Raw genomic sequence first — 20,959 nt, forward strand, 5'->3', positions numbered from 1 at the left:
ATCTATATCCCTTTGCAGACTCCTTGTGTCCTCTTCACAACTTACTCTCCTGCCTATCTTTGTGTCATCAGCAAATTTAGCAACCATACATTCGGTCCCTTCATTCAAGTCATTGATATAGATTGTAAATAGTTGAGGTCCCAGCACTGATCCCTGTGGCACTCCACTAGTTACAGCTTGCCAACCTGAAAATGACCCATTTATCCCTACTGTCTGCTTCCTGTTAGCTAGCCAATCCTCTCTCTATGCTAACATGTTACCCACTATACCATGGGCTCTCATTTTGTTTAGTACCTTTGATATGGAACTTTGTCAGATACCTTCTGGAAATCCAAGTACACCACATCCACAGGTTCCCCTTTATCCACGTTGCTTGCTGTTTCCTCAAAGAACTCTAATAAATTAGTCAAACACTATTTCCCTTTCACAAACCCATGTTGACTCTGCCTGATTGCTTTGAGATTTTCTAAATGACCTGCTATAGCCTCAATAATAGATTCTATCATTTTCCTTATGACAGATGTTAAGCTAACTGGCCTGTAGTTTCCTGCTTTCTGTCTTCCTCCTTTCTTGAATAGAGGAGTGACATTCGCTATTTTCCAATCTGATGGGATCTTTCCAGAATCTAGGGAATTTTGGAAAATTCAAACCAATGCATCCACTATCTCAACAGCCACTTCTTTCATGACCCTAGGATGAAGTCCATCAGGACCTGGAAACTTGTCAGCTTTTAGTTCTAATAATTTTCTCAGTACCCTTTCCCTGGTGATGGTAGTTGTTTTAAGTTTCTCCCTCCCTTTCAAGTCTTGATTCACAATTATTTCAATTTGATACTATCTTTAACTTCCTTTGTTAGCCACGGATGGTGCGTCCTTCGCCTAGAAATATTTCTTTCTCACTGGCATGTATCTTTGCTGAGTGTTATGAAATATCTCGCTAAATGTCTGCCACTGGATCTCTAGTGACCGATCACTTAACCTAACTTCCCAGTTTATTTTAGCCAGCTCTGTCTTCAAACCCTCATTTAAGTTTAAAACACTAGTCTTAGATCCAGTTTTCTCACCCTCAAACTGAATACGAAATTCAATCATGTTGTGATCACTGCTACCCAGGGACGCCTTAACTATGAGGTCATTAAGTAATCCTGTTTCATCACACATTACCAGATCTAGAGTAGCCTACTCTCTGGCTCTAGAATATGCTACTCTAAGAAACTGTCCTGAAAACACTCCAGGAACTCATCTTCCATGCTACCTTTGCCAATCTGATTCATTTAGTCTATCTGTAGATTAAAATCACCCATGATTATCGCCATTCCTTTCTCACAAGCCCCCATTATTTCTTCTGTATACCCTGTCCTAAAGTGTGGTTACTGTTAGGGGGCCGATAAACTACTCCCTCAAGTGACTTCCAACCTTTAGTATTTCTTATCTCTACCCAAACTGATTATACATCTTGATTTTTGGAACGAAGGTCACCTCTCTCTATTGTACTAATATCATCCTTAATTAACAGAGCCCCGCTCCACCTTTTCCTAGTTTCCTGTCCTTCCGAAATGTCATGTATGCTTGAATATTCAGGTCCATCTTGCAGCCATATCTCTGTAATGACTATCCGGTCATACATATTTATTTCTACTTGAGCTATCAACTCATTTGTTTTGTTACAAATGCAACGCACATTCAAATTCCTGGGATGAAAGATCTATCTTATGAAGAAAGGTTAAACGGGTTGGGCCTTTACTCATTGGAGTTTAGAAGAATGAGAGGTGTTCTTATTGAAATGTATAAGATCCTGAGGAGATTTGATAGGGTGTATAAGGGGAAGATGTTTCCTTTTGTGGGGGAGACTAGAACGAGGGGACACAGTTTAAAAATAAGAGGTCTCCCTTTTAAGACAGAGATTAGGAAAAACATTTTCTCTCAGAGGGTCGTTAGTCTATGGAATTCTCTTTCCCAGAAAACAGTGAAGGCTGGGTCATTGAATATGTTCAAGGCTGAGTTAGATAGATTCCTGATTGACAAGGGAGTCAAGGGTTATGGGGGGCAGACAGAAAAGTGGAGTTAAGACCATAATCAGATCAGCCATTCACTTAATAGAGGAGACAGGGCCTCGGTTTAACGTCTCATTTGAAAGCGTCACCTCTGACAGTGCACCTCTCCCTCAGTACTGACCCTCTGACAGTGCACCGCTCCCTTACTACTGACCCTCTGGCAGTGCACCGCTCCCCAGTACTGACCCTCCGACAGTGCATCGCTCCCCCAGTGCTGCCCCTCTGACAGTGCACCGCTCCCCCAGTACTGCCCCTCTGACAGTGCAGCGCTCCCTCAGTACTGACCCTCTGACAGTGTAGCGCTCCCTCAGTACTGACCCTCTGACAGTGCAGTGCTACTTCAGTACCACCCCCCAACGTCAGTGCAGCGCTCCTTCGGTACCGTCCCCCGACGACAGTGCAGCACTCTGTCGGTACCATCCTGCCGACAGTGCAGTGCTCCCCAGTACAGCCTCTCTAACGGTGCAGTGCTCCCTAGGTCCTGGCACTAGGAGTGTCGGCCTGGATTAGGTGCTCAAGTCTCTGAAGTGGAACTTGAACCCGTGACCTTCTGTCTCTGAGGCGAGAGTGATACCCACTGAGCCTCAGCTGACATAGACCTGTTGACCCCTGCTCTGTGGGGCCAGGCTGTATGGCCACTTGGGTGAGGAGGAGAGAAAACGGGAAGGTGAGGTGAAAAAGAAAAACAAAAATTTGTCAAAATTAGAATAGTTTGTGTTAATTGATTATTAATTGAATTTATTTGTATGCAGGTGGTGGGCGTAAACTGATGATTCACTTGAATTCCTATAAATAAACACTGACTGTAATTGTGGTGGTGGAGTTAGGAGGTGTATGCTTGTAATGTGTAACTATGAAAATAAATATAGAAGTGTGTAAAGTTTGGCTCCAGTACTATCCTTCACCAACTGGCTTTCTGGAGTATAACAGTTTGTTGTAATTTTAGAATCCTTGACGAGTTAACGAAAGAGCAGCGCAACCTCTTCCGAGACAGAATCAAATTCCTGGACAAGAAAATTTCCCCAGGACTGTCAAAGCTTCAATGGGCAGCCAGAACACTATCCAGTTACTTCATTGACGATTGCCGGATGCAAGCCAGACAGGTATCTATCTTCCTCCAGAGCAGAGCTGGTGAGACACTTGCTCGACTTCCTGTGCGAAGGGATCTAGCGAAGGGGCGGCACAGTGGTTAGCACCGCAGCCTCACAGCTCCAGGGACCCGGGTTCAATTCTGGGTACTGCCTGTGCGGAGTTTGCAAGTTCTCACTGTGACCGCATGGGTTTTCGCTGGGTGCTCCGGTTTCCTCCCACAGCCAAAGACTTGCAGGTGATAGGTAAATTGGCCGTTGTAAATTGCCCCTAGTGTAGATAGGTGGTAGGGAATATGGGATTACTGTAGGGTTAGTCTAAATGGGTGGTGCTTGGTCGGCACAGACTTGGTGGGCCGAAGGGCCTGTTTCAATGCTGTATCTCTAAATAAATAAAAAATAAATAAATCCCCCTTCCACTCTTTATAGCATGAATTGTCAAACAGCCTCTCAACTCTTGGAGGGGGTGTGGGTGGTATGGTCATTGGATTTCTGTGTCTTTCTGTATGCAGTCACTTACTACCACATGATTTCTGTTAACACCTTTGGGCCTGAGATTATATGATATTTGGAAAGGGTTCCCAGGTATGTGTCAATATTTACAGGGGGTCCCGGGAACAGTGTCAGTATGTAGATCGGGTCCCAGGGACAGTGTCAGTATGTACAGGGGGTCCCCGGGAGTGTGTCAGTACTTACAGGGGTCCCTTGGGGAGTGTGTCAGTATGTACAGGGTGTCAGAGGGCGTGTGTCAGTATGTACAGGGGGTCCCCGAGAGTGTGCCAGTATGTACAGGGGGTCCCCGAGAGTGTGCCAGTATGTACAGGGGGTCCCCGGGAGTGTGTCAGTATGTACAGGGGGTCCCCGGGAGTGTGTCAGTATGTACAGGGGGTCCCCGGGAGTGTGTCAGTATGTACAGGGGGTCCCCGGGAGTGTGTCAGTATGTACAGGGGGTCCCCGGGAGTGTGTCAGTATGTACAGGGGGTCCCCGGGAGTGTGTCAGTATGTACAGGGGGTCCCCGGGAGTGTGTCAGTATGTACAGGGGGTCCCCGGGAGTGTGTCAGTATGTACAGGGGGTCCCCGGGAGTGTGTCAGTATGTACAGGGGGTCCCCGGGAGTGTGTCAGTATATGCATGGGTTCCCCAGGAAGCATGTTTGTATGTACAAGAGGTCCCCGGGAGTGTGTCAGTATGTGCAGGGGGTCCCCGGGAGTGTGCCAGTATGTACAGGGGGTCCCCGGGAGTGTGCCAGTATGTACAGGGGGTCCCCGGGAGTGTGCCAGTATGTACAGGGGGTCCCCGGGAGTGTGCCAGTATGTACAGGGGGTCCCCCGGGAGTGTGCCAGTATGTATAGGGGGTCCCCCGGGAGTGTGCCAGTATGTGCAGGGGGTCCCCGGGAGTGTGCCAGTATGTACAGGGGGTCCCCGGGAGTGTGCCAGTATGTACAGGGGGTCCCCGGGAGTGTGCCAGTATGTACAGGAGGTCCCCCGGGAGTGTGCCAGTATATGCATGGGTTCCCCAGGAAGCATTTTTTTATGTACAAGAGGTCCCCGGGAGTGTGTCAGTACTTACAGGGGTCCCTTGGGGAGTGTATCAGTATGTACAGGGGGTCCCCGGGAGTGTGTCAGTATGTGCAGGGGGTCCCTGGGAGTGTGCCAGTATGTACAGGGGGTCCCCGGGAGTGTGCCAGTATGTACAGGGGGTCCCCGGGAGTGTGCCAGTATGTACAGGGGGTCCCCGGGAGTGTGCCGGTATGTACAGGGGGTCCCCGGGAGTGTGCCAGTATGTACAGGGAGTCCCCAGGAGTGTGCCAGTATGTACAGGGGGTCCCCAGGAGTGTGCCAGTATGTACAGGGGGTCCCCGGGAGTGTGCCAGTATGTACAGGGGGTCCCCGGGAGTGTGCCGGTATGTACAGGGGGTCCCCGGGAGTGTGCCGGTATGTACAGGGGGTCCCCGGGAGTGTGCCGGTATGTACAGGGGGTCCCCGGGAGTGTGCCGGTATGTACAGGGAGTCCCCAGGAGTGTGCCAGTATGTACAGGGGGTCCATGGGAGTGTGCCAGTATGTACGGGGGTCCCTGGGAGTGTGGTCAGTATGTACAGGGTATCCGTGGGCGTGTGTCAGTATGTACAGAGGGTCTCTTGGATGAGGGGGAAAGGAATAGAACGATATGCTGTTAGGCTTAAATGAAGGCAGGTGGAAGGAGGCTCGTGTGGTGGATAAACACTGACGTGAGCCAGTTGGGCGGAATGAGTTGTTCCTGTGCTGTATGTGTCAAGTCTCTCCTGAGTTGGGGGAGCCATAGTGATCCTGTGTTCAGTGACATTAATGAGAGAGATCTGTCTATTCATTAAAGTTGCCTTCAACCCCAAATAGCTACAACTGACTATCGATGAGTACAAGGCATCAAGTCTGGCGATTAAACAATACGCCTACCAGATGAGTGAAATGCTGCTGGTGAATATCGACAGTAAACGCACATACAGCGATAGAGAGTTTAGAGACGCACAGCAGTCACACAGAGATAACATCCAGTCAAAACTCTTAAAAATACATAAGGAGATCCTAGCAATCATGCGTCAGACGTATCTCGTCTTCAAGAACGATGGATCTGAGGTGAGTTAGAGGTTCTCTTGGTGTATTTATACCATGGAGGTCTGTATCCTCTTATTTTTTCTCTTCCGTCATTGCTTTCCCAGGTTACAAGATTCTTGCATCTCGGAGACTGTGGCAGCCATCCCACTTTCAAATAGGGCTACCAATCCTTGAGGATTTGAAGATTAATCTCCTGGTCACTGGAGCAAACACCACTAATCATAAGGCATTAAAAAAGCTGTTTATTTCATATATTCTTTTGAATACTTTTGTTTGGTAGTTAGAGAAATACTGGAGATAGGGGGAAAAGAAAAGGCTGTTTGGTGGAGCAGTTAGAGGTGGGAGGTCATGTGATGAAACCTCCAGGATCATATCCAACCGGAGTTGGCAAATCTATCTCCAAGTCACTTTGACCACCAGTAGACCTAGGAAAGCTTGGAATACATGGTGACCTGTGGCAAACTGAGTTTCTTGCGCTGCCACCTCAGTGCAAATGCAGCATAATAGTTCAGCGAGTCTTTGGCTGTGTAACCAAGCTATGCAGGTCGTTAAGGGTGTGGAGTGGTATGCATGTTTAAAAACCCTGGAGTCAAGGCTATATAAAAAGGAAACTAAATGCAATTCATTTTTAGAGGAACAGAATTAAAAGCAGAGAGGCCTTGTTAAACTTGTATGGAACCTTGTCGCACTGTGTATTACAAAAAGGATATCGAGGCATTAGAGAAGGCGCAAAAATGCTTTATAAGGACTGAGAGGTTATAACTGTCACGAAAGACTCAACAATTGGTGGCTCTTTTCTTTAGAAAAGACAAGGCTAAGGGCTGTCTCGTTATGAAAGGCTTTGATAGGATTCGCATAGAGAAGATATTTCCATTTGTGGGGGAATCCAAAATTAGGGGCCATAAATATAAGACAGTGACTAATAAATCCAATAGGGAATTCAGGGGAAACTTCTTTACCGAGAGAGTGGTGAGAATGTGGAACTCACTACTACAGGGAGTGGTTGAGGTGAATAGTATCGATACATTTAAGGGGAAGCTGGATAAACACATGAAGAAAGGAATAGAAGGATATGGTGATAAGGTGAGATGAAGTAGGGGTGGGAGGAGGCTCGTGGGGAGCATAAACATCGGCATGGACCAGATGGGCTGAATGGTCTGTTTCTGTGCAGTAGGCTCGATGTAATTCTATGCAATTTGGAAACAGTTGGATGCTGTGATGGGGGAATTGTAGAATAGAAAGTCTCTGGTTTGATCCCTGGTTTGTGCTGATCCAGCTCAGGTAGGTAGCTGTAGAGCAGCTGCAATTGGCTTCAGTACCGCTGGGCTAGGAACGGAGTGAAACTTGGTCAAGGTTCCTGCTCCTAATCACCAGCCGGTTGCCCCTGCTCCAAAGCTGGCTGAGTGGATGTCTGGTGCGGACAGGATTGGGTTCAGGTGTGGTGCCTCCCATGTTTGAATAGCCTGCCATTATGAAGAATGGCAGCTTGGGCAAAAGTTTATCGTGGGCCCCAGTGTGAGGCAGTACCTTCGGGAAAAGTGCAGGGAGACAAAACTAAAAGAACATCAAATATAAAAGCATGAGCAGCATGCGGCCAGTGGTACAGTGAGGCCATCGTACATCATTCTGTTTACTGACATAGAATCACACAGCACAGTGAAGGCCATTTGGCCCATCATGCCTGTGCTAGCTCTTTTAAGGCACTATCTAATCAGTCCCACTCCACCCTGCTCTTTCCTCATAGTAGTTTTCTTCTCTTCAAATATATATCCAATTCCCTTTTGGAAGTTACCAACTTTCTGAATCCAGTGTGTTTGATATTTAATGTGATTTTGATGTTTAATGTCCGTCTGATCTTGCTCCTTGTGGCCTTATAGGTGCAGCATTATTGGTTGAATTATGCCAAAAAGGTTGACCGAACAGTGGAAGAAGCCTTCAGACTGAACATTAAACGGTCGCTGCTAGAGCTGTCCAAGGCCATCAATGGAGATCCCAAATCCACACCCAACGCTCTCTTCAGGGTCCTGGTGACCCTTCTGGATGACATACCAGGCAGCCAAGCACGGGTATGGCCATTTCACAGCTCGTTATACTCGATGTGGAACTTTCACATTAATATAGCTTGTGTAGTTGATGGAAGGTTGAGGATGATCGAATCAAAGAGTTTAAAATGGTGGAAGATTCAGTTGGGTAGACAGAGAAACTATTTCCTCTGAAATAAAAACAAGAAGTGCTGGAAATACTCAGCAGGTCTGGCAGCATCTGTGGGGAGAGAAGCAGAGTTAACGTTTCAGGTCTGTGAACTTCTGATGAAAGTTCACAGACCTGAAACGTTAACTCTGCTTCTCTCCCCACAGATGCTGCCAGACCTGCTGAGTATTTCCAGCACTTCTTGTTTTTATTATAAACTATTTCCTCTGGTGGGGGAACAAGGTCCAGAACAAGAGAACATTAGAGCCAGGCCATTCAAATGTGATGTCAAAAAGTACTTCTTCGCACAAAGGGTAGTGGAAATCTAGAACACTGTCCCCCCAAAAAAGCTGTTGAGTCTTGAGGTCAGTTGTCAAAACTGATTTTTGTTGGGTAAGGGTATTGAGGAATATGGATCAAAGGTGGAGTTGAGGTACAGATTAACCATGATCTAATTGAATGGCTGAACAGGCTCAAGGAGCTGAATGGCCTCCTCTTCTTCCTATGTTCCTGTTTTTGGTTTGTACTCTGTGCCTGATTACAGCTGCTTATTCTCTGCTCATCATTTTACCAATTTGCTTTCAGGTGGAGTTTTCACCCACTCTATCTAAGCTTGCAAGCACTGTCAACAGCATCAGTATTCAGGTTAAGAACACCCTCTCCATCTTCAAGCGTATCCTAGAGCTACTGACCAGGAGGAAATCTACTCTGACGCCTGTTCACCAAATTATTGGTAAGGAGTGATTGCACGACTCTTAAGTCTTAGCTATGTTGTTAAAATTCTAGCAGGTAGTGTGGGACCTTAGCAACACGTATCTTAAAGGTATTACATAACAAAATGTCACAGTATGAGATATCGAACTGCAGTATGTCACAGTCGCCATATGTTGCAGCACGAGGCATCACACCCCTACATGTCACACATCCACAGGGCAAAAGAAATCCCAATTGGCTTAAGTAACTACTGTCTTTAAATACCATAAGGTCAAAATACATCAGCAGTGTTCTTATACAGGCATGCAACATTCTGTGCTGATTTAACCTTGGTGTTAACCTCTCTGAACAGGTTAATGCCTGTGCTAGGTAAAGCAAAAAGGAACTGGGTAAGAGTCCATTACTGTGCCTATGAAAAAAGCATGAATAATCTTTTTTGTCCTTGTATCTCTATCACCCACACTCTGTGTACACATGACTGCTGATATATGTCAATGTGATTCTGTATTTAAAGTGAACCAAGTTGCAATGAAAATGAGGATTAAAAAAAACCCAGACAAGTTTATGGTTACGAAATTGATTCACTCAGAAACTGATCAGTTAAATTCCTTTGTGGAATGTTTTAACAAGCCGTCAACCAGGTTAACTTCTTTGTTTAAAAAAAAGTACACACACATGACACAAGTCCAGTTGCAGTCCCCTGGCAATAAGCCACAAAGGAATTTTACTTAGCAGCTGGAAAACCTCGGAGCTACCTGAGAGAAAAGTGGGAAAGTTTGCTCCATCACCTCACAGTCCAGCAATGCCTCAATTTAAAAAAAATTTTTTTTATCCTTGTTTTCAACTCCCTCCATGGCCTTGTCCCCACCCCTCCCTTATCTCTGTTACCTTCTCCAGCCCCACAACTTCCTGAGATCTCTGCTCTCCGCCAATTCTGGCCTCTATAGCATTCCCGATTTTACTCACTTCACCATTGGTGGCCGTGCCTTCAGCCCTAGGCTTTGGAATTTCATCTGTAAACCTCACTGCCTCTGTACCTCACTTTCCTCATTTAAGATGCTGCTTAATATCTTATCAAGTTTTTGGTCATCTGTCCTAAGAGTGTTTTATGTGGCTCAGTGTCAAATTTTGCATTGCTGTGAAGTACTTTTGGGTGTTTAACCACAGGTGCTATATAAACGTATGTTGTTGTTGTTACAATGCATTTTCTTCTGTAGAGAACGATGAGGAGATTAAGAAGATCCAAGGCCTGATCAGTAGCGGCATGACGTCCAACGCTGCAAATCTTCAGAACTATCTGAAAGCTTGGGATACCTATCGCGAGATCTGGGAGATCAACAAAGTTTCTTTCATCCGCCGTTACCAGCGCCTCAATCCGGCTGTGTCATCCTTTGATGCCGATATTGCCCGGTGAGAGATCCCAGGCGAGATTTTAACTCGTTCAAAACCCACCCGCTTGCACAAAGCTAAAATTGGGCCCCAGTTGGGCCCAATCATTTTTTCCCCCCCCTTTAGCTTTCCCCTGAAGCTTCTCATTAGTACAATGATCCTTTTAGCCCATTGACCACATTTGGCTTCTTCATACCTGAACCTACACATTGTCGCCGTCAGCCTATTTGATTCAAGGTGGGGGACTTTTGGAGCCAGCACTCATCTTCACATCACCCAACACCCAAACACGAGCACCTAACAGTCAGGGTCACTGGACAGTAATCATGCACAGGAACCCTGTGGTTCCCTCCCAGTTGAGGGCAATTGTACCACCCCTACCACACGTGGAGCACTGTGTACAGTTCTGGTCTCTGTATACCTTGGTTAGACCACAAGTGGAGCACTGTGTACAGTTCTGTTCTCTGTATACCTTGGTTAGACCACACTTGGAGCAGTGTGCACAGTTCTGGTCTCCATATCCCTTGGTTAGACCACACATGGAGCACTGTGTACAGTTCTGGTCTCTGTATTACAAAAAGCATATAGAGGCATTGCGAAAAGTGCAAAAAAGGTTTACAAGAATGGTCCTAGAACTGAGAGTCAGGAAAGACTGAATTGGTTGGGGCTCTTTTCTCTTGAAAAGCAAAGATTGGGGGGTGATCTGATGACTTTAAAATCATGAAAGGGTTTTATAGGGTGGACATAGAGAGGATGTTTCTACTTGTGGAAGGGACAAGAACTAGCGACCATAAATATAAGATGGTCGATAATAAATCTAATAGGGAATTCTGAGACTGATGAGAATGTGGAACTTGCTACCACAAGGATTAGTTGAGGTGAATAGTATGGTTGCATTTAAGGGGAAGCTGGATAAACACACGAGGGAGAAAGGAATAGAAGGATATGATGATAGGGTGGGATGCAGAGGGCTGGGAGGAGGCTCGTGTGGAGCATCAACACAGTCATGGGCCTGTTGGGCCAAATGGTCTGTTTTTGACCTGTACAGTCAATGTAATTGTGAAGAAAGGCACAAAGAATGAAGACTTTCTTCCCTGGAAAAGTAATCTCGAATAGAGATTTTCAGAATTCTGAAAGGTTTTGGTAGGGTGACTTTCTGCTGGTTGGTGAAGTAATAATAAAAGGTTATAGATTATAAATTATAGATTCTGGATTATCACTGGAGGGAGGAAAAGAACAATTAGAAAACTTTTTCACACAGAGCGTTATGAGAATGCAGGATGCTTTATCTGTTGAAACAATGACTCTAGCATTATTTAATAGAGAATGGGTTAAGTATTTGGAAAGGTAGAATGTAAATGGGATTGGAGTGGAGAGCTCCAGTGAAGAGCCCGACACAAAGTGCCTCTTTTTCCTCTGGCCATAATCTTTCCAATTCCTGAGCTGTGGGACTTGACCATAAACTAAGGCTTCGCAATTGATGACTGGCAACAAAATCGTATACTATAGCTCTGATGTTACGCCACCCAGTGATGGTTTTGACGAGTGCTGTTTGCTCCTCTCCTCACTCGAACTTTGCTCTTCTGTTGCAGTTACACAGAAGTGGCCAACAACGTCCAGAAGGAGGAGACCGTCGTGCAGATTCAATTTGTACTTCTTGATTGTTCTCCACTGAAATTCTCCCTGGTTCAGCACTGCAACGAGTGGCAAAATAAGTTCACCACCCTACTGAGTGAGATGGCAAGTCACATGCTGCTGGACTTGTGCACCTTCCTTGAAGAAAATAGTTCCAGGTGGGTCTATCCACAGCTCTAGTCTGAATAACCTAGCCCTGTCTGTATCTATTTTATGTTTCTATTTTCTTGCTGAAAATCTGGCCATTCTGTTTTCCACCACCATCGATTAATCATGAACGAACAGGGAAGCTCTCTCCTTTTTAAAGATGGCCCTCTGCTCTCCTGATGGATCTCTCTCTCTCTCTCTCTCTCTTTCTCCGGGATACAGTTCAAAAGGAATGACTTGCATTTCTACAGCATCTTTCACCACCTCAGGATGCCAGTGAGGTACTTATGAAGTGTAGTCACTGTTGTAATGTAGGAAAGGCGGCAGCCAATTGTGCACAGCAAGCTCCCACGAATAACAGTGTGATAAATGACCAGATAATCTGTTTTAGTGATGTAGGTTGAGGGATAAATATTGGTCCAGGATACTGGGGAGAACTCCCCTGGCTCTTTGAATACTGGCTGTGGGATCTTTTACATCCACCTGACAGGGCAGATGGGACCTCGGTTTAATGTCTCCAAAAAACAAACCTTCTGACAGTGCAGCACTCCCTCAGTACTGCATTGCAGTGGCAGTCTAGATTTTGTGCTCAAATCTCTGGATTGCAACTTGAACCCACAACGTTTTGACTCAGAGGTGAGAGTGGGACCCACTGAACAATGGCTGATGCAAGTTCACAGGCATTTAAAACTCTACAGCACCTCACCCAAGGAGGCCATTTGTCATATGTGAACCCGAGGCAGTTAAGTGCCATTCTCATTAGTACAATGATCCTTTTAGCCCATTGACCACATTTGGCTTCTTCATACCTGAACCTACACATTGTCATCATCAGCCTATTTGATTCAAGGTGGGGGACTTTTGGAGCCAGCACTCATCTTCACATCACCCAACACCCAAACACGAGCACCTAACAGTCAGGGTCACTGGACAGTAATCAGGCACAGGAACCCAGTGGTTCCCTCCCAAGACTTGAGGACAGTTGTACCACTCCTACCATGTAAAGCACTGTGTACAGTTCTGGCAATGTGTCCCTCTTCCCGCTTCACTGTGGGAGTTACTGGATAGTGATCTGGAACAGGAACCCCAGACTGATATTTCCTATTCTTGAGCTTGGACATGCTAAGATCAAAGATCAGCTAACAAGGGTATGAACCATGGATCTGCCAGGCCCATTTGCTCTAGCTTCCTGGGAACAATTTCTTAAAAATTGTTAGACATGACTAAATAGACAAATGCTCAATTTCCTCATGTGACATTCTCCTATTCTAGCAGAGGTGTTCATTGGTCTAAAATAAACAGCACGGATGGACGGATTTGATACGAATGTATTAAGCATTGCCCACAAGCATGGGCGATCATAAATTCCAGGCTGTCATGGCCAGTGGGAATCTCCCTCTCATTGCAAACACCAGCTTCATTGACAACCATCTGATTCTGTGCTATTCGTAAAGGAAATTCTGTAGAGAAAGAGTTCAAAAGGAATGTCGAAGAAATGGTGGCCATGTATACATCTGTGCAAACATTTTGCTATTCATAGCAATACAGTATTCAGCTGGAGAAGTTTGCTGAACCACTGAGTCACTCGCATCATTGCCACTGCTATTGAGTGACAATAAGAAACATAGAAAATTTATGATACAGAAGGCCCACTGCGTCCATGCCTGCCAAAAGAGCTATCCAGTCTAATCCCACCTTCTAGCTCTTTGTTCATAGCCCTGTAGGGCACTTCAAGTGCATATTCAGGTGTTTTAAATGTGATAATGATTTCAGCCTCCACCACACTTTCAGGCAGTGAGTTCCAGACCCCAGCCTCTGGGTGGAAAAAATTACTCCTCAACTCTCCTCCAAGCCTTCCACTAATTACTTTAAATCTATTTCCCCCAGTATTGACTTCTCTGCTAATGGAAATAGCTCCTTATAACCACTCTAACTCAGTTGCTTGTAATTTTACACACCTCAGCCTCCTCTGTTTAAAGAAAATAACTCCAGCCTATACAATCTTTCCTTATAACCAAAATTCTCCATTCCTGACACATCCTTGTAAATCTCCTCTGTACCCTTTCAAGTGTGATCATATACTCCAGTTTGCAGTGTCCTAACTTGCCCTGTCCTGTGTCTTATGCCTACCATTTAGAGTCAGCCATATTCCACAAAACTTGGAAGAGCTGACTGCTGGGATCCAGCACCTGGAGCATCTTCAGAACGAGCTCCCAAAGATAGAGGCACGCATCTCTCCCATCCATGAGCAGTTCAACATCCTGGAGAAATACGAGTTTCAAGTAGAGGAAACCGTAAGTGCACAGCTCGTTTGTAAGGTAAATGCCTAGTTACATATCCCTGCAGTTTTACGTTTTCTGTTCCTCGGTTTCTCTTGTTCCTCTCTTGCAGGTCCAGCAGAGATTGGAGTCGCTGAATGGTGAATGGCTCAACTTCCAGCAGACGATCATTGACAGCGAAGTCATGCTGAAAAAACAGAAGGAGAGGTTCAGGGGTAGTCTTATCCACTCTGCAGAAGACCTGAAGAAGAAGACTCATAATTCCATTGAAGATTTTAACCTGAGAGGTAGACAAAGAGAGCTCACTACCCCAGAAACCTACATTTTTTACAATATTCATGCATAGCAGTTAAAGAAAGAAGGATCTTGCATTTCTATTGTGCCTTACATGATCTCTAGACATCCCAATGTGCTACACAGCCAATGAAGTACTTTTGAAGTGTAATGTAGGGAAACACAGTAGTTAATTTCATACACAGCGAGCTCCCACACGCACCAATGTGATAATGATCAGATTTTTTAAGTGATGTTAGTTGAGGGATAAATATTGGTCCACGTTAAACAGAACACCGGGGAGAATTCCCTTGTTGTTCCTCAAAATAGTGGCTGTAGGATATTTTGGGAAGATGGAACCTCGGTTTAACATCTCATCTGAAAGACAACACTTCTGAAGGAGCAGCATTTCCTCAGTACGACCCTTCCAGTGGTGTACTGCTCCCTCAATACTGCAGGGGAGTTATCTTAGCCAATATTTATCCATCAATCAACATCACAAAAACTTATTATCTGGCCATTTATCACATTGCTGTTTGTGGGAGCTTGCTGTGCGCAAATTGGCTGCTGCTTTTCCTACATTACAACAGCAACTACATTTCAAAAGTACTTCATTGGCTGTAAAGTGCTTTGAAACGTCCAGTGGATGTGAAAGGCCCTATATAAATGCAACAAATACAGAAAATGCTGGAAATATTCAGCAGGTCAGGCAGCATCTGTGGGGAGAAAAACAGAGCTAATATTTAGGTCAATGACCTTTCATCAGAGCTGCAGATCTGATGATAGGTCATCGACCTGAAACGTTAACTCTTTTTCTCTGCACAGATGTTGCCTGACCTGCTGAGTATTTCCAGTATTTTCTGTTTTTGTTTCAGATTTCCAGCATCCGCAGTATTTTGTTTTTGTCCTATATAAATGCAAGTCTTTATTTTATTTCGTTTTCCGACAGGGCAGTGCTCCCTCAGTACTGTCCCTCCCACAGTGCTGACCTCTAACAGTACGGCCCTCTCTCAGTACTGACCCTCCGACAGTGTGGCACTCCCTCAGTGCTGACCCCTGACAGTGCGGCCCTCCCACAGTGCTGACCCCTGACAGTGTGGCCCTCCCCCAGTGCTCACCCTCCGACAGTGCAGCGCTCCCTCAGTACTGATCTTCCCTCAGTACTGATCTTCCCTCAGTACTGACCTTCCAACAGTACTGACCTTCCAACAGTGCAGCACGTCCTCAGAACCGCATTGGGAGTGTCAGTCTGGATCATGTGCTCAAGTCTTTAGAGTGGGGCTCGAACCCACACTCTTCTAACTCAAGTATGAGTGTTATACACTGAGCTACGACTGACACCTTGAAACACTAATTTATTTGCATCAATCTTGTTGAGAAAATTGCTTCTTACTTTATTGTTAGGAAAGTGGTTATTAGTCTCCGATGAGTATCTCTTGTTTCAGCTATTTGAACAGTTTAATGACTTGGTTAATATAATGTAACATAGGATTTGCATCCGAATAATGTAGATGCACATTAGCACAGGATCACAAGAAAGGAAAGTAGGGAACAGCAATAACTGGTGCTGTTCAGAAAGTGCTTGATTCACCTCTAAAGGGTGAGTGTTCTGCTGGGAGGCAGGAAACATAAATGGTTTGGCCTAAAATTGGGGGACGGGGTGGAGGGGTGTTTGGAGTCTATATGGAGACTTTGCTCATTGACACTTATTAAACGGACAATCCTGGTGGTCTAAGAGTGACACCCTCCAGAACTGCACTGCTGGCATGGCCCAGGACATCCCTACAGGTTTAAAGGTCTGTCATTTCTCTCCTTTGCAGGGCCCTTCAGCAGTTCAATGAGCACAGAAGCTGCCCTGGCTATGATCGCTGAATTGCGGCATAACCTCAACCTTCTGAAGCAAGAAGAAAATACCATTCGCAACGGTCTCAATGTCTTCAAGATTGACCAGCCCTTGTCCAAAGAGCTGCAGGCCCTGGAGAAGGTAAGGGACTGACATAAGCACAAAGGAGGCCACTTGGCCCATCACACCACTGCTGGCTCTTTGAAAGAGCTATCCATTTAGTCCCATTCCCTCTTTTCTTTCCCCATAGCCCTGCATATTGTTCTTCAAGGATTTATCCAGTTCTCCATTTGAAAGTTATTATTGAATCTGCTTCCACCACACTGTCAGGCAGTACCTTCCAGATCACAACAATTCACTATGTTAAAAAATTTCTCATCTTCCCTCTTGTTCTTTTTCCAATTACCTCAAATCTGTGCCTTCCGGTTACCGACCTACCAGCCAGTGGAAACAGTTTCTGTTAATTTTATTGATGTATCATTCACAAGTCATAGACGTCTTTTGAACTTTTTTTGGTTTTTAGGATCTGGATTACCTTCAACAGGTGTGGGAGGTCACCAAGCAATGGGAAGAATCTTGGGCAGAGTGGAAGGGGGGAAAGTTCAGCTCACTACAGACGCAGGTTATGGAGAATACTGCCATGGGGTACTTCAGGAAACTAAACAAACTGAGCCAGATTCTCAAGGTACTTAACTCATTATCTTCCAACCCTGCTAGGATGTGTGTATTGCTGCCAATCCATTCACTAGTGTGCTTAAAATAATGTACAGAGCAATGTCCCTACAGGAGAGAGAATTGAAATACCTTGCTCTGCCAGCCTCTCCTGCCACCTGCTATTTAAATGCACACTCACTATCACCTAACCACTATTTTTTGATTTGCCCCAACTTCTTTCCTGCTCATTTTGAGTTTGTTCGTGTCTTGCATTACTCATTTTGACCAAGTAGAAAGCAATCTCTGCTGAGCTTATTTTGGAGGTGGAGGCTGTCATTTCACTGCCCAGCACCATTCAATCCTTCTCAGAGGGTGAAGTGCTGCATATTGTCCAGTTCCACTTCTCTGCAGGTGCTGCTTTGCTGGCCCTGATACACAGGGAACTCAAGCAGATGGTATCGTGAAATAAACACAGCAACGAAACCTGAAAACTGCAATCGTTTGATTCTAAATGTTTACTGATGGACAAGAATCCCTCTGTGTGGGTGCAATGCAATGGAGGGTGAAACCTGTACAAACATGCTTCCAGGAAATGGACACTTATTGACAGAGGCAAACAACTGGCATGGTAAGATATACAAGAGGCACTCTGAAACCTCAAACACTCTGGTCAGCCTTCGGTGCACAACTTAAAACATGGGACAGCCTGTTGCAAAGTTGTTGTATGTGGATCTTTCAAAGTTGGGATTGCTGCCACCTCCCCTTGCAGCTGGTTTCCTTTTTGCTGTCCCTACTTCCACCAAATTCTCCTGAGGTCAGTGCAAGGTGGCAGTGAGAGTTTTGTGAGTGAAACATCTTTTTGTGCAATGGGGAGGCTCTTTACCCGACACACGCAGCAGTAGCAGGCAAACCGCTCTATCTCTTGGATTGGACGCTCGCACGGCTGTGTCTCAGGGAAAGAGGGTTCCTCATTCACGATAGATGCTGAGTAAAGAACTCCCCACTCTACTGAGAGTTTTTACAGTATGCACGATGATCGTTTTGCAAATAAGGTCACCTGCAAAAAAAAAAAGGACAGGTGTTGCGAAATCCTGAGGTGTCTGCAATTTACAGGTATCACTATTCAGAGAAAAAATAATTAATTGCATGCTTGTGTTATACTTCTTAGGATAAGAACTGGGACATTGTAACTGCGTCAAAGAACAAGGTTCAGCAGTTTAAGAAGACAATGCCACTGATTACAGACTTGAGGAATCCAGCCATGCGTGACAGGTGAGTTTGGAGAGCCTTCCCCCTTTATTGTTAATTGTTCCCAGTTGCATCATTCCCTCGCTATTGCCTGGGTCTATACACCTCCTCTGTTCAATTGCCTAACCTTTAGATCTTTACCTCCAGTTTTCAGCCTGTTACAGGCAGAGCTTAATAGCCATGTAGCGGAGTCTATGAAGCTGGAGGGAAACAGGGCAGTAAAGGTACTTAGAGCTAAGGTGCTTAGGCACTCTACAGCCTTGCAGACTGAACATTCAGTTCAGTAACTTCAGAGCATGACTGGCCTTTTTAAAAAGATTTTATTTTTAACCATGCGCCTGCTTTTCATGTAGTCAGAGCTGTTCATTATTCTGCTATTAACACTCTCTCTGGACAAATGCTTTGTCTTTCGCCACAAGGATTAACACACTCTTTACCTTTGTCCCAGGACAACTTTGTTATTTAATACCTCCTGCCCTCTGTCCTGTCAAACGCCTTCCCCTTTGTTCTCTTCCCCATCAACCCCTCCCACCCCTTCACTTGCTTAAACAAGTGATTCCTGCCAACGCAGCCGGCCGCTGACATCATCAGGCTACGCCAAGATGTGCACATGCGTTGACGGGCTCCTGCTGTCTGCACGTGTGTGGCGTTCCGACTTGCCAGGACTGGTTAGCGCATGCGCCGAAAACATCATCACGTACGTGTACATCTCCATGCAATGCGCCTGGTTGGCTCCCCCCCCTCCCCCCACCCCGCCGCTCTCTCCGGCCGCTCCCCCCACCCCGCCGCTCTCTCTGGCCGCTCCCCCCCTCCCCCCCCCCCTCAAACCCCGCCGCTCTCTCCGGCCGCTCCGCTCCACCCCCACCCCCGCCGCTCTCTCCAGCTGCTCCCCACCCCGCTGCTCTCTCTGCACCCCCCACCACCCCGCCGCTCTCTCCGGCCGCTCCGCGCCCCCCCACCCCACCGCTCTCTCCGGCCGCTCCGCGCCCCCCCACCCTGCCGCTCTCTCCGGCCGCTCCGCGCCCCCCCGGCCGCTCTGCGCCCCCCCACCCCGCCGCTCTCTCCGGCCGCTCAGCTCCCCTCCACACCGCCGCTTTCTCTGGCCGCTCCGCTCCAGCCCCTACCCCACCTCTCTCTCCCCCCGCCACCCGCTCTCTCCCCCATCCCTCCAGATGCTTGCTCGAGGCGGCGCTGCTTCCCTCCTCTTTGCCACGTGCTCCTACATCACCTTGCTTCTTAGGGCGGCATGGTGCGGGAAGGAAGCAGGGGGCAGGGAGCGAGCAGCTAGAACGGAATGGCACTGAACACAATTAGAGTTGTGCAGCACTGTCAGAGGTACTGTACTTTAGATTTCCATTGTGTGCTGCCATAGGTTTACTTTGTCATTCTGTGATTATTTGAGCAGCGCCATCTTTAGTCCTGGCAGCTGCCTGAATGTCGCAGGTTGTGACGTTTAAGTGGAACAGGCTGCATTTGCGCATGTGGTTGCATTGTCAGCAAATGCAGCCAAAATCTAATTCTTTTCTAACCTTTGCCAGCTTTGATGAAAGGTCACAGACCTGAAACGTTAACTTTGCTTCTCTCTCTACAGATGCTGCCAGACCTGCTGAGTATTTCCAGCACTTTTTGTTTTTATTTAAGGTACTTAGAGCTATTTGTTTTTAAAGAAAAGATTTCTTGGAGAAAAACTTCATAACTCCGCAGCCATGGTTTTCGGGCCTTCAATATTAATGGAAGAAAATCAGAGCTTGTCTGTTTCCTGACAAGTGGTTGTGCAGCACAGGTAGCAAAAGTATGTTTAGCTTTTAAAGTAGTGTGTGTATATTAAACTGTTAAAACTGCTCCACAGTCTTTATTCAGAAATTCAGTGTGTGCTGATAAAATATGGCTTGAGGTTTTTACATTATTTTAATCCCATCAGGTCATGCCTCCTATATAAAAACCTGCAATTACATAGCATCTTTCACAACATCCCAAAGTGCTTTCCAGCCAATGAAGTACTTTTCAAATCTCGTCACTGTTGTAATGTTGGAAAATTGGCAGACAGTTTGGGCACAGCGAGCTCCCACAAACAGCAATGTGATAATGACCAGATAAGCTTTTGGAGTTATTTTGGTTGAGGGAAAATATTGGACTAGGACATCAGAAAGATACTTCCTGATACTTCCACTCTTCTCTCACCTTCACATGGTCCATCTCCGACACTTCCCTTCACTTCCTCAACTTCTCTGTCTCCGTGGATAGGCTGTCTACTAATATTCATTATAAGCCCATCAACTCCCACAGCTACCTCGACTACACTTCTTCACACCCTGTTCTGTAAGGAGTCTATTCCATTCTCCCAGTTTCTCCGTCTCCGACGCATCTGCTCTGATGATGCTGCCTTCCACGACAGTGTCTGATATGTCTTCCTTTTTCCTCAACCGAGGATTCCCCACCACTGTGGTTGACAGGGCCCTCAACCGTGTCCGGCCCATTTTCCGCACTTCTACCCTTCCCCTTCCTCCCAGAACTGCGACAGGGTTCCCCATGTCCTCACTTTCCACCCCACCAGCCTCCAGATCCAAAGGATCACCCTCCGCCACATCCAGCGTGATGCCATTACCAAACGCATCTTCCCTTCCCCTGTCAGCATTCCAAAGGGATTGTCCCCTCCGTAACACCCTGGTCCACTCCTCCATTACCCCCACCACCTTGCCCCCTTACCAGGGCACCTTCCCCTGCAATCGCAGGAGGTGTAATACCTGCCCATTTACCTCCTCTCTCCTCACTATCCAAGGCCCCAAACACTCCTTTCAGGTGAAGCAGCGATTTACTTGTACTTTCAATTTAGTATACTGTATTCGCTGCTCA

General features: G+C 46.3%; 1 protein-coding gene across 1 annotated transcript in view; it reads left to right on the forward strand.

Annotated features, from left to right (window-relative positions):
* dnah2 (dynein, axonemal, heavy chain 2) overlaps nt 1–20,959 on the forward strand; it is a 178,845-nt gene that overhangs the window by 52,741 nt on the left and 105,145 nt on the right. The window contains exons 16-26 of the mRNA XM_068023578.1: nt 3,000–3,156; nt 5,516–5,755; nt 7,612–7,800; nt 8,510–8,657; nt 9,856–10,048; nt 11,620–11,820; nt 13,947–14,103; nt 14,201–14,375; nt 16,182–16,345; nt 16,728–16,889; nt 18,027–18,130. Of these exons, the coding sequence (XP_067879679.1) occupies nt 3,000–3,156; nt 5,516–5,755; nt 7,612–7,800; nt 8,510–8,657; nt 9,856–10,048; nt 11,620–11,820; nt 13,947–14,103; nt 14,201–14,375; nt 16,182–16,345; nt 16,728–16,889; nt 18,027–18,130 (1,890 nt within the window). The remainder of the gene's footprint in view (nt 1–2,999; nt 3,157–5,515; nt 5,756–7,611; nt 7,801–8,509; nt 8,658–9,855; nt 10,049–11,619; nt 11,821–13,946; nt 14,104–14,200; nt 14,376–16,181; nt 16,346–16,727; nt 16,890–18,026; nt 18,131–20,959) is intronic.

This window comes from Heterodontus francisci, chromosome 48 (genome assembly GCF_036365525.1).
Source record: "Heterodontus francisci isolate sHetFra1 chromosome 48, sHetFra1.hap1, whole genome shotgun sequence".
Taxonomy (NCBI): domain Eukaryota; kingdom Metazoa; phylum Chordata; class Chondrichthyes; order Heterodontiformes; family Heterodontidae; genus Heterodontus; species Heterodontus francisci.